This window comes from Neomonachus schauinslandi, chromosome 1, assembly GCF_002201575.2.
Source record: "Neomonachus schauinslandi chromosome 1, ASM220157v2, whole genome shotgun sequence".
Taxonomy (NCBI): domain Eukaryota; kingdom Metazoa; phylum Chordata; class Mammalia; order Carnivora; family Phocidae; genus Neomonachus; species Neomonachus schauinslandi.
The window spans coordinates 164,842,534-164,856,512 of record NC_058403.1 but is presented as its reverse complement, the minus strand read 5'-3'; the positions used below and the strand labels follow the sequence as shown (position 1 = coordinate 164,856,512).

Sequence of the window (13,979 nt, the reverse complement as noted above, 5' to 3'; positions counted from 1 at the left end):
GTGAGATAAGGAATATAAATACACTTTGTAAACTGTCAAGTGCTGTACCCTTAGCAGAAAGTACCACAGCAGGTTAGATGAGAGCACAGCTCTGAAGGAAGACCCACCTGGTTTCACTTCCTGGCTCCACCACTCACTAGCTATTGGATCCTGAAAAAGAGGCTTAACCTCTCTGGGCCTGCTTCCTCATCTGAAAATGAAGTCACTAAAAGTACCTCTCATCAAGCAAAAATATTATGAAATGCTTGGCATATGCCCAGGACATAAGGTGTACTCAATAAATGTTAGCTACAGTCGGAATCATTAAGCAAGCTATTACATTTTTGCTTCAAGCCCAGTACAGATGAGGGGAGAGTGAGGAGACCCCCCGCCCCCCTTCCCCACAGGAGCTCCAGTCTAGAGCATTCTGAATGGACAAGGTGCTTCTCTCTCAGACTGTCGTGCATCCTCTGTTGATTAGGAATAATGATTATACTTCACAGGGTTGTCAAGTGTCCAGGAAGAGAATGCTTAAGTAAGTAAAATCACTCCATGGATTGTCAAGCTGTTCACATTTTGGAGCTGGTGACAGCTGTAGAGGAGTTTCTGAGATCATTGTTTTCTGTTTATGATGGTAGTTCTTTTCCAGACCTTCTCGTAAGTTCATCTCACTCCACCCTCCACTGCCTTCGCTCCACCTTCTCTCCTTGGTGGGGAGGAAAGGGTTTGTTTTCAAGTAGCAAATCATGTTGGCTAATAATCTTTAATGACACATATGCCTAGAGAGTTTACCTGTAGACGAGTCAGAGTGACTGACCTGGAATAGAATTTATTGTCAATATTCAGAACACCCTGGCTCAGAAAGCAAACCCACGGATGGTCAGGAGGGCATGTGATGGTCTGAAGATAGAATTTCCAGAAACGTAAAATCATGACTGTTGTAAAAATAAAATAAAACTTAGCAAAGATTTTATTCAACTCATTAGTTAATGAAGTAATCAGCAAGATATTTAGACCAGTTCAAAAAGCATTTGAGGGGCTGGGTATTTATAGGAAATTTAATGTTTGGACAAGATTGATGGGTTAGGTACATAACTAGCTAATAGGACAATAACCATAACCTTCAGGTTATCTATTTTAAAAAAGGTTATCTATTTTAAAAAAGATAAAAACTCCTTACATTTGTATCTTTACCAGACAAAAATCTCCAAGTTAACATGTAGCTTCACCAAGTCTGGGAGTACAGCAAAGTAAATAAGTCTAGATAATCCTTGAGGGGACTATCGCCACCATATGCCACTGAGAGGACCTGCCACCTACTTTTCTGCCTTATGCCCAAGTTTTGGGTAATTTTTTTAACAATGGTAAATATTTTACTTTACAAACAACCTTTTAATCTGACTTGATGCTCACAACAGCCCTATGGAGGCAAAAAGGGGCAGGGAAAACCCATTTTGCAGAGGAGGAAACCGAGTTACATATGGGAGGAGAATTCCCATTGTCTAACCCCGAGTCCCACATTCGTTCCTAAATTCCATATTGCATTTCTTCTTTTCCCTTCTTCATTTCTGTCCTACCTTGTTCTTGGTGACATTTTCCCCCCTGTAAGACTTCCCCTGGGGGTTCACCTGAAGGAGATGATCAAAGGGGGGGGGAGGCCCTGTTGCTCCCCAGCCCTTGCGTCCCCAGGGCTCCTGGCCTGAGCTAAGACCTTTTAAGTTCCTGATGTGATTCAGTTCCACAACATCCTACTCTCCCAAGCCAAAGAAAATTGTCAAAACAGGTTATCTCCCCTCAGGAAAAATGATAGAATAGATGCTACATTCCAGGAACCCATTTTTTTAAAGTGATGGCTCCTTTTAAGCTCTTCTGTTTTCAGCCACTGTGAGCCACTGTGAGCCGCCACTACGCCATCTTTCATCCAAGACAGAGTCCACATCAGAGAAACCTACTGTTTATAAACCAGAATATCTTGTCTGAAACACTGCTTCTGGTTGATGTTTTCCTCTTCTCAATAAACAGGATCATCATTTTCTGTGTCTGACACAGCCGGGTCTGTCTGGCTCCTGGATGAATGACATGCAGGGGACAAATGGCTATTTATTGTGTTAAGCAGTCGGCCAGGAAACTGGCTGCAAGTGTGGCCTGATGGCCCAAATCTGCTTCTTCCTTGCAAGGCCATTTATTTTTCTCTCCCACGGATTTCTGTCGCCATGGAAACTGTCCCACTAGCAGGATGGAGACTAAGGCCAACTCTCTGCTTCCTGCACTTAGTCAGAGAGGCAACACTTACACGAAGCAAAGGCAACAGTAAGAAAGTATATGAGGTGTGGAGTTAGAAAATAGTTCCTCTAAAGTTCCCTAGGATTCTGAAGCTGGAAAAGGAATTTTTTTTTTTTTTTTTTTAGAACATCTGATTCAGGGTCTCTCAGACCATTTACACAAGGGGTGCTGACAAGGAGAACAAACATCCAGTGCATAATATGTGCATGCCAAGCCCTTTCCTTGTAGCAACCCATTTAACCTTCCCAGTAGCTCTGCTACGCACGTTGGTTCTTACTATCTCCACGACCCAGAGAGAGAACCTGGAGACTCTGCAAGTCTAGTCACTTGCCCAAGTCCAGCAGAAGAAAGGAACAAATTTAGGTCTAAAAATCCAGACCTTGTGACCCCAAAGCCTGGACCTCTCTACTTGAAAGAACTGGGCTAGCACCTCAGAGGCTCCGAAAGCCATGTCACATCCAGTGTCCACCATTTTTATTTGATCATGTAATCGTTCCCACCCCCAGCCATCAACGACCCCTTTGCAACATCTCACAGAATGAGGATTCTGTGGAACAGGATTCTGGCAGTCTCGATCCAGGCCAGTTTTCTCATCTTACAGAGGAGCAACTTAGGCTGGGGGAGGAAATGAGTTGCCTCTAGCTGCACAGCTAATAAATGTCAGAGCCCGCACCACAGAGTCAGCGCCCTGCCCCACGGGCCGTGCTCTGCTGTGCTCTGCAGCCTCACATCACTATTTCTAAGCAAACCCTGAGCCGGCAGCCCAGCTCTCCGGCCAAGCATCAGGACTAATCCCCTTATAGGATGACTGTTAAATCAGCCACTCATTAGAAGAACAGCAGTGCCCGCATGCAGGGTGCTTTGCCACTTATGAAATGCTTCCACATAGCTCTTCTGTTTCCAGGCTTTGCTGCCTCTGGGTCTTTCTAAAACGATCCAACAATGAAGCCTTATTCATAAGTTGTATACCTTCCAAAATAACCATTGGCTCACTCAAACATGAAGCGTGAAAGGATCACTGTGTTTCAACTGGTAGAATCCAAGGTGACAAGAGGCAGAAGCAGTGAGAGGTGGAGGTTTGCAAGGTGTTCGATGCCAGGGTTTTAGAGAACAAAGTTCTACCTGTGAAGGAAAGCTCCCCAGCTTCGGACGAGGAGTTGATGGTGAGCATCTTCTTGTTTTTCTTTGTTAACAAGAAGCTAGCACTGACCAGGCACAAATGTGAACATGCTCTCTATCAAATGTGTGCAGCATGGCTCTTACTCCGCAGAGTTGTGAATGTGCATGAGAACAGCGCAGTCCGAGAGGACATGGTGCAAACAGCAGCTGTCCAGTGAGAGATAGGGAGCTAGGTGTCACTGTGGGAAGATCTGAGGTACAGAAGAGAAATATTGTGAAGAATGAGTGTGTCTTCTCATGTACTTCTTTGAATTCTAACCGTAATGATGAGGACAGTCTCCCCTGTTCCACTGCTTGTTTTTTCCCCACTTAAAAGCAAAGAGAGTAAAGGAGTAATGCTCAGATTGCAACATCCCACCCATCACGTCCTCTCGTATCTTTTTGCCCTTACACATTTTCTCCCTTCTCCTTTCTGCCTGCTCATTTTGCCTAACCCCCATCCAGAGTCACCTCCTCTAAGAAGCCTCCCTGGACTTCCCGTACAGGTTTATTCACACCTTCCTCTGTGCGCCTAAAGTCTGTGTGCAAAATAACACCAGCTACCAGTTTTTAGTACCCAGTGTGAGCGGGCACTTTACATACATTATCTTTGTACCCATTTGACAAGTAAGGAGACTGAAGCCCAGTGTGTCCAAGGCCAGGATGGCTGTTGAGTCACGATGCTGGGTTTGGAATCCAGGTCTCCCAGGCTCCAAAGTCCATGCCTTTCTACTATATAACAGGCAGCTTCCTCTGCCTCAAACTTACCCCTTCCAAAAGCAGGTGATAAGTATGTGCTTCTTCATCTCCCTCTAGTCTATGAGTACCTCTAGAGCACACCCGAGTCCTATGATGTATCCCTGTGCCTGACATATGCTAAATAAATGGTTAGATGAATCAATAATCTGTTGAATGAGGAGCTTATCCCTTTATCTTATGAGTTGATGAAGCCTTGTTCTTGATAAAACCGTAATACATGTGCATTAACTGTAGCAAGTCATCCCCACCCCCAGTGGAGAGTTAGGTAAGTTTCTCAGCCAGCAGATCCATACACTAACCCCCTTCTTCTTCAATTTTAATGTAATACAAATCTCCTGGAATTTCATGGAAGTGCATATTCTGAATCAGAAGGTCTGGGGCAGGACCTGAGGGGCTATGTTTCTGGCAAGCTTCCCGCCGAGGCTGCTGATTTGAAGACCCCATTGGAGAGCCAGCTGGGTCTCAACACAGCAGCAGCACAGCTGGTGACAAAGAATAAAACCTGTCCTGTGTGTTGTTTTCCTTCCAAAGGACCACCAGACTTCAAATGCTCCTGGTTTTCCGTGTTTTAGCAAAATATTTAAGTTATGCTTTGAGCTATAAACATTTGGCAACATGAACATTTGTTTGTGCCTGTAGCTTTGGTTTAATCACACCCTATCAATAAATCACAATAAAGGAGGGAGAGGAGGCACTCGCTGGAAGATTCCATTCCAGTGACAAGTGGACCTACCAGGGGAGCTGGTGAATATGGAGGAAGGAGGAGATTATCCCTCACAGCAGGGGGTTTCCAACGGAGCCCTGGTGGCTGGCTGGCAACAGCACCGAAAGCCCCCGCCTCATTCCATTTTTATTGGGAAGGGCCCCACCCTTCCACACTTGCCAGCCCTATGGCCACTTTCCCGGCTGGTCTTCTCCATTCTTGGTAAACAGTAACTGATGGCTTATTCATCTCGAGCCCTTTGAACCCCACACAATCCCTTTGCTGGCATGCCAAGTCTTTTAGAGGTCAAGCGATCCCCGGTCCAAGACTTTTGGAAGGAAAACACCCTCTTTTCTGTCTCCTTTTCCAGATGTCCCTGGGCCAGCAGCAGTCAGCAAGAGGTGTGCCTTGTTTGAAATGCAAGGGGATGTGTTCAGGCTTCGAGCCACATCCATGGAGGTAACAGAGTTTGTCAGGAGAGGCTCTGCCTGCTTTCATTTCTTGCCTGTCCTTTCTGGGAACCACTGGTCATTCTGCTCTGCTGGGACTGCTTAAGATGCATGCATTTCAGGGAGGACTTGGTCTGGAGTGAATGCACCCCTGCTTTGCCTAATTCAGAAATGACAGAGAGGCTCTTGGGAGCCAAGATGAGAAAGGAGTTTAGTGCTTCACACACCATTTCGAGGCGAGGATCACCAAGCTCAGCCCACCAAGGCCGCACTGGGAAGATGTGAGCAGTTGTTAGTCAGTGCCTGGTCCTCTCTGGATTGCTGTATCCTGGGGCTTGGTGCATGCGGTTGATCTCCCCATACTGTGTAATCGCCCCTGTTTTGATCTGAGTGCCCCTGGGCCCGAAATAAAAGTCACTGTGTCCACAGGACTTAAAAACCAGGCTGTGGTGCATTCATACCCACAAGGGAGGGCCATAAGATCCAGCTGGACTCTGAAAACCAGAGGTAGGGCCACCCCACCACACAACTCCCAGGCGCTACTGCCATCGGCATCTACATGGATGGCACCCGCTGGAGGTGTGCAGTGCACAGCCTGTGTGACTGTCCCGGTAGCCCTGGGAGAGAGAGGCTAACCTCTGTAGGGCACGAGAGCACAGAGGGAGTTTTTGTCTCTTCTGCCAGAGGGTTTCCTTGGGCACTCAATGGGGGAGCACAATTTGGGAGGTATTTGTCTCAGAGTTGTTGACTTCCATTGTGAGATGGCAATTGCAAAAACATTTATTGAGCTGAACCAAGTCTTTTACATTTAAATGCTGAAGTAACCCTAAGCAGTAGGTAGTAGTTTCTCCATTTTTCAGGTCAGAAAACTGAGAGTGGGTAGCAGGAGACATCCAGTACATGGCAGAATTCAAACTTGGGTCTTCGTGAACATCACCCCCATGCTCTCAACCTCTCGGCGGTACTGTGGGTCATGAGCCTTTGAAGCACAAGACTGTTCCTTAACTCCGTTCCCTGACAGTTCTTGACCTCACAGGAGCTCATGTGGTCTTCTGGATGCAGGGGACCTTCAAGGTCGTCCAAACCCCACTCCATCCCCCACACAAATTCCTCCCAAAGCGAACACACTCCCCATTGGGGGAACACCCCACACATCTATTTTGGCCACTCGAGCTCTTTCTGGTCTTGAGCAGAGTCAGCTTCCCTATGCTTTCGCCCCCTGGTCCTGAATCTGCCATCAGGGTGTCACAGAAAAATGCTGACTCCTCATCAGCTCTCCAAAAACAGCTGGGATACCTCCTTTTAGAATCCTTAGGGCAGGGGGTAATGTTCCCTGAATGCACCCACCGACTCAGTTCAATAATGTTTTCCCCTCTCAAGGATCAGTCCCTTGCTGCCTGTTGTCTGACATCTGAAAAGGTTCATTCAACATATTTTGTCTGGTTTTCTAGCTGTTTATGGCAGGATGGCAATTCAGGGCCCTGTTCTTCTGGGCTATAAGCAGGAATGTCAGCACGGTTTTAATCCCCACATTCCCCCGCCATTCTACAAAGGACTTGAACATCAAGTAAATTGATCCTTGAGAAATGCAGATTGTAGCTTCAGGTCCCAAATATCAAGTGTTGTCTTTGGTTGGAATAACTTTAACGGGGACCTAAATTCAAGCCATACTGGAGCCAGGAGGTCCCAGAAACTTAGGGGGGGAAACTACATGAAAGTATTTTTATGCTCCAGTTCTCATACTTTCAGTAGTTTGAAAGATATTTGAATGACCCAAGTGACAGCCGGCCTGCTTTAATGAGCAAGTCCCCCAACTAATAATCATAGGACAAATTCATGTGCTGACTCAGCTTGAAAAAACACTTCCCTTCTGTAAGCCTCACCTTTCCTATCTGAAAAATGGGAACATTGGAGCCCATGTGCTCTAGGCTCCACTTCTGGCTTTACAATCCATAGTTTCAGGCAAGCTGTCTGTAATCAAACTAGTGACATGGTTAGCAGAATTAGCATGGTAATTAGTATCAGTGGCAGATGGTAGAATTACTTGGAGAGAAGGGTACAGAGAGAAGGCAAGAGCAGACTTTCATGAAAACAGAAGGGGAGGCTCCCCTGGCGGTCTGCAGCTTCCTGCTTCCCTGATGGACATGTCAGGTTCCCTGGCCTTCTGAGCTATCCTCAGGAGGCTGACCCACCCTTCAGGGCAGGGGGACACACACGTCCAGGACTCCAGGCTTTTCAGAGAGAGCCAGAAAGTCTCTTCCTTGCAGGCAGACATTCTTTTTTTTATATTATCATAATCCTAATCGCTTTTTTTTTTTTAATGCACACTGACTTCAGTGAGTGGAGAAGAACCCCAGGGAACCCCTGAGGGAAGCAGGGGACATGGTATGACAAATGGGAGACAGACCACTGGCTCTTCAGATCACCCATTTTCACATTCTTCGGGGTCGTTCTTTGGATTCTCCCATCATCCTCATTGCGGCACCCCCTCTGAGGAGGTCCTGTCTCCATGCTGGTGTAGGTGGCCAGTGTTAGCTCTGCCTCTTCTCCCTGGGGCAGTGGGATCTTCACAGATGACTCTGCCCAAAGAGCTGGGCTTCCTGTGCTTTTTGAGAGACCAGAGAAAGTCAACCAGAGCTGCTTAAGTTCCTGAAAGGCACCGACTAAGGATTCTGGCACTTTGATGGGCATCCAGATACCCTTTGAACAGGATTACAAGTACCCCTGCCCAGATCCCACTCCGGACCCATGGAATCTGACTAGCTGGAGCCAGGGTGGGGCATCTCCAAGTCTACCGAGCTCCCCAGGTGATTTAGATGTGCAGCAAAGTTTGAAAACCAAGGGTCAGCTACCTTTCTGTAAACAGCCTGTTCATAAACATTTTCGGTTTGGCAGGCCATATGGTCTCTGGCACAACTAATCAACTTGGCCCTCGTAGCGTGAAACCATCCATAGGCAATATGTAAATGAATGAATGTGATTATGTTCCCATAAATCTGTATTTCAGGACACTGAAATTCAAATTTCATATCATTTTCCTGTGTCAGTAATCTTCTTTTGATTTTTTTTTCCCACCATGTCACAATGTAAAAACTTTTCTTACTTCACAGGCTGTACAAAAATAGGGGATGGGCCAGACTCAGCCAATGGAATGTAGTATGCCAACTCCTGATGTAACTATCTATCTCACTGTCAGATAAGAAACTTGACCATGGGCTGTGTTGGGCTAGTGTTCAGGCTGAGATTAGAGTCCAAGGCTTTGCCTTTTGCAGCATTGCAGGTAGCCCAGGACAGACTGTAGAAATAGCCATTTTACCACTGAGGCTCTTTCTGGGTGTGTCTGTGTCCCCTTCAGTCTGGGTGCCTGGAAAGAGTGGAGTTGGTCTAAGGGGTATCTTCTTCATCTATAGAATCGCAGCAACAGTGCCTGGCAACATGATGGTATGAATAAAGGGAGAAAGAACATTGACACAGTTTCAGAGAATATCTCATATCCGTCAGCATTTTCCATTTCAAACTGTTTTGCATTCGCTACATCTCTAATAGCATCCTGAGAGTCTCATTAACCAAAAAAGCAAATGGCAGCTTCCCCACCCAGCTCCATGCATGGAAGGCCTTGGGGCTCAGAGGATCTCGTGGGGCGCCAGGCTTTCCCTCACTTCCTTCCTCTTCCTCCTCCCACTTCCTCCTCTGCTGTTGTCACTCCCCACGTGTAAACCAGTGGTGCTACCCCCTACCCTAGAGAAACAGTCTCCTTCATGCCTGGCTCATAAAAGGGAGAGGCAAGAGAATATTTATTATGAATAAAGTGCCCCAATTCTGTAAAATGAGCAACCCCTTCTTATGAGAACAGAAAGAAAAGACTTCTTGTTTTTGCCCTGCATCATCTTCAGGGTCATATTCCATTTTGAAGTACTGGAATTATCCTTGAGATCATCGATTTTACCATTTCTCAAATTGTAGCCCACTGCATGTGAACTTGGACTGCAAGCTTCTCTTCAGATAACATTGGAAATGCTGCATTCTCCCCGCCTTAAAGTCACACTGTACATCAGTGCATTAAAAACGAGAATCAGCCTTGCACTGGAGAAATATGTCTAACTTTCTGTAACCCTCTGTCTCCCACACTTATCACCCTGAGCCTTTTTCCACGTGCCCCATACTTACAGGCTGGGGGGAACTGGTCCAGACCAGCAGAACCATCCCAGAGCATATGCAGCCCTCACAGGGCCCAACCTTATTCTCTGTTACAGTGTCCATCTGATTTTCTTTCCCTCTCTCACCCCAACTGTAGGCTCCTAGAAGGTTGCAGTGGGACGTCCCTCATTAGACAAGGGTTTCTCAACCTCAGCACTATTGACATTTTGGACAGGATAATTCTTTGTTGTGGAGGGGGCTGTCCTCTGTATTACAGATGTTTAGCAGCATCCCTGGCCTCTACCCTATAGAAGCCAGTAGCACCCCATTATGACAGTGACAGTCAAAAGTGTCTTCAGACGTTGCCACTTGCCTCCTGGGGGTGTGACCTTAGTTTAGAACTACTGATGGAAGGGACACCTGGGTGGCTCAGTCAGTTAAGCGTCTGCCTTCAGCTCAGGTCATGATCCCGGGGTCCTGGGATCGAGCCCCGCATCGGGCTCTCTGCTCCGCGGGGGGTCTCCTTCTCCACTGCCTGCCACTCTCTCTCTCTCTCTCTGTCAAATGAATAAATTAAAAAATCTTAAAAAAAAAACTACTGGTGGATAAAAAGGAGGATTCCTTCAGGCATGCCTGGCTGTGAGGCACTCCTGCTACTGCGGTAGCAGCTCTCCTGCTCGGTCCTGCCTCACCCCTGTTGCAGGTCTTGACGTTGCTCACTTAACAAGTTCTCAAATCTCATGCGTGAGAGCAGCTGAGATACAGCAGGCCTCAGGTGTCAGGCCGGAAAGGGAGGGAAGCGGTCTTCCTCTATACCGGGAACACTCTGGATTTTGAAACCTTAACAGCATGGCACAAAGCAGCCAGATACTTTAGTTTTTAATTGTCAGACAGAAGCATCAGGCTTTCGAGTGAATTTGACGCTTCCCCAGGATGCTTTTCCTTCTCTCAGCCTCACCACGAAGCCTTGCCAGTGAACATCAATCTCTCCAGCCCACGGGGTTTTCTGAGCTCATTCCCTTCCCCCCTGGGTCCTATCCACCCATTCCTTGAAGAAAATTTTCAGCTGTATTCTAACTTCACTATGGTTGCTAAAGAGTTGAAAGCTGCTAAAGTTCCAAGGCTCATGAATCTTGGGAGATAATTTCAATAATTCCTTAGAGCAGAGGTCAGCAATTTTTTTTTTTTTTACAAAGGACCAGATCGTGGATATTTTAGGCTCTGTGGGTCACACAGTCTCTGTTGCAGCTATTCAAGTCTGCCGTTGTAGCCCAAATGCATCCACAGACAATATGTAAGTGAATGAGCATGGCTGTGTTCCAATAAAACATTATTTACACAAGGAGGTTGTGGGCCGGGTTCAGCCCACAGGTCATAAAGACTCCTGCTTTCGAGCATCTCTAATGAATGAAACAGCCTTTGCTGTCACACCCAAAGTGAGTAAAAATGTGCTGTTCTTTTTACCAGCAAAAGTCACATCCTACATTCCCCACAGATAGACTGGTAGTTTCCCAAATGCAGTTCCCAGTCCCAGAGGCCTTTTGATCTCAGGTTACCATTTGTCTTGCTGCCGACCCTTCCAAGTTACTAAAGCCGAACCTTGAACTTGCTCTCAAAAAGGCAGATGCTACCAGCAGGAGACTCTGCTCTTCTTGCCTGGAGGTTGATCTCACATGTCCCAATTAACCTCCCACCCCAGGAAAATATGCAAGTCATGCAAATGCAGCCACGAAGACCACTGCTTCAGCTCTGAGCTGGAAGACGATCGGAAAATTGGCCGCTTGCTGATGGACTCCAAGTATTCCACCCTCACGGCCCGGGTGAAAGGTGGGGACGGCATCCGGATTTATAAGAGGAATCGGATGATCATGACCAATCCCATTGCCACTGGGAAAGATCCCACCTTTGACACCATCACCTATGAGTGGGCCCCTCCTGGAGTCACCCAGAAACTGGTAAGGCAGCTTCCTCCAACCAAGTGGTTGTTTTCCTATCCTTGTACATGTTCGTCATGCCTGAATGTCAAAGATAAGGTAAGAAGAGGGCGAGATTATAGAAATGATAGGAAGAGCTCTAGTTCTGAACCTGCTCCTGCCTCGCTATGTGATCTTGAAGTGAAAATTCCCTGGGCCTCGGTTTTCCTCATCCATGAAATGGATAAAAGTGTCTCTATGAATTCCAAGGCCCTTCCAGCCCTAGTCCAGGGTCGTCCATGGTTCCTTATGGGCTCCCCACTTCTGAACAAAGGATGGTTTATCATTCCAAACTCTCGGAGTGCTTGTCTTCATGTGTGAGATGTTCATTTCCCCTCAAAGTGGCCTGGGATATACCCATTGCAGGCCTGTGGGGGAGCAGAGAAACAGTCCTATCCCCTCTCCAACAGCAGAGGCCTCTTGGGCTTGGAAGGGAGAACCAAACTAGCTTTACACAACCCTGGGGAAGAGGCACCCAGAGAAGGACAAGGTCACACCCTGGCCACCCAACTACAAAGACCCATAACAAGTCCCCATGCACAGGCCTCAGCCCAGACCATTAAATCAGAAGCTCTAGATTGCAGGATCGCCATCACCAGACATGGGCATTTAACTCCTCAGGTAATCCCACATGCAGCCGCCTTCAAGACCCAGCAGACCAGACCAGTGCCCCTCAAATTTCAGCAAGCATATACGTCATCTGGACAGCTTGCTGAAATACATCCAGTAAGCTTGGGGCTGGTCCTGAGACTCTGCGCTCCTGACGCTCTCCCAGGTGATGCTGATCCTGCTGGCCCCCAGACCTCACCTGGAATAGCAAGGGCCTAGGTGATTTCCACAAGTTAATGAGATTAAAAAGGTCCTACAGTTTTAGAGATGCAAGCCTGGCATTTTAATTAAATCTCTTCTGGCGAAAAAGGAGAGACTTCAGAGTCCTACATGGTCATATCCCCACAGGCTCCTCCCACAGCTCCGGCTATGACCCCTCACTCATTACCTTACAGTGCCCTGACCTTCCTCTTTCCTGCTCTGGAACGCTCTGGGCTTTTGCCCTCCTCAGGGACTTTGCACTTGCTGTTCCCTCTACTTGAAATATCCTTTTCCTGCTCTTTGCATGGCTGGGTCTTTCTGACAGTCAGGTCCCAGACAGGCCTTCCCTAACCACCCAATCTACAGCAGATGCCACCTACCCTCCAGCTACATTTTTGCTCTCTCAGTTCTCCAGTGTTTCTTTAGAAGCTTTGATTGCAAGGTATAGTTATCTTATGTGCAACTTTGCTTAGTTATCATCTCTCTCACTGGAGTGAAACGAGGCCCACAAGGGCAGACACTATGCCTGTCCTGTGCACCATCCTATCCAGCACCTTGCACCATGCAGGACACATAGTAGGTTTGATGAGTATTTGTGCTATATCACCCTTCTGGCCACACGTGGTCCATGGACTGACACTGCCCCAAAATCCTGTGATTGGCCCACAACGAGAGGTACAGAAATTGAGAAGAAATGCTGGAGAAATTTAGTAGCAGTTGACATCCAGGCATGTGATCAGAGACCTCCTCTCACTGAAGAGAATTCCACTGTGGTCAGACTCACGTGGAAATCTCAATGTGGCATGAGCTACATTCTCATCTCATGCAGTGAGCCCAGAAATCATTCTGCAATAGGTGGAAAAATCAAACAAACAAAAAAAAACTGATCCTTCACCATAGAGAGTCTGAGCAGCACAGTTCTAGGCTGTAGCTTAAGTGGGGGAGAGGAGGGGGGACTCCCTTCTAGATCAAGTGGAGATTGGCAAGATGCTTTTTTATTTTTTTTTTTTATTTTTTTTTTTTATTTTTTAAAGATTTTATTTATTTATTTGAGAGAGAGAATGAGAGAGAGCATGAGAGGGAAGAGGGTCAGAGAGAGAAGCAGGCTCCTCGCCGAGCAGGGAGCCCGATGCGGGACTCGATCCCGGGACTCCAGGATCATGACCTGAGCCGAAGGCAGTCGCTTAACCAACTGAGCCACCCAGGCGCCCCGGCAAGATGCTTTTTTAAAAGCTATACTTTTTGAAGACATATTTTAAAAGAATATGTCAGCATTTGTGAGCTCAGCCACCCTGTGAAATAGGACTTATTTTACGTGTAAGGAAACACAGCATGGTTAATTGGCCTTCGCCAGTTGGAGGGGCTAGGCAGGGGCATATCCGGGCCACAGAGGGTGACGTCCAACAATAGCAGTGCTGGGACACGCCGGGCGGCTCTGCGTGCGGGTCTGCCTCCAGCGCCCAGGTCTGGGTAAGCCATCAAGCAGGTCTCCAAGATGTCAGTGGAAACTAAAGCAAGCAGCTCGTAAAAGAGCTGGCTGTGGGCGTCAGGAACTGGCTGGTGAAAACCCCAAGCGCTTCGGCCCCAGACTAATCAGAGGAAGCCATCGTCAGGCTGTGATTAATGCTGGCTCATAAAACCACATGGTATAAAGGGCCCTCTGTCTGCCCCCCATCTGGCCTGCCCGAGCAAGTTGCCTTTCTGAGATTGGACAGTTCTCTCTTCCCA

At 47.3% G+C, this 13,979-nt stretch overlaps 1 protein-coding gene across 4 annotated transcripts in view; it reads left to right on the top strand.

The window, feature by feature from the left end:
- The window catches only part of LMCD1 (LIM and cysteine rich domains 1), a 59,430-nt gene that overhangs the window by 24,671 nt on the left and 20,780 nt on the right, over positions 1-13,979 (top strand). Inside the window, exons 2-3 of one of the 4 annotated variants that reach the window (XM_021695218.1) lie at positions 5,253-5,341; positions 11,168-11,423. The exons of 1 other annotated variant lie outside the window; for it this stretch is intronic. In XM_021695218.1, the coding sequence (XP_021550893.1) occupies positions 5,253-5,341; positions 11,168-11,423 (345 nt within the window). Of the gene's footprint in view, positions 1-5,252; positions 5,342-11,167; positions 11,424-13,979 lie in introns of those variants that run through there. 2 more of the 4 variants (XM_021695219.1, XM_021695222.1) reach the window with 2 other exon arrangements.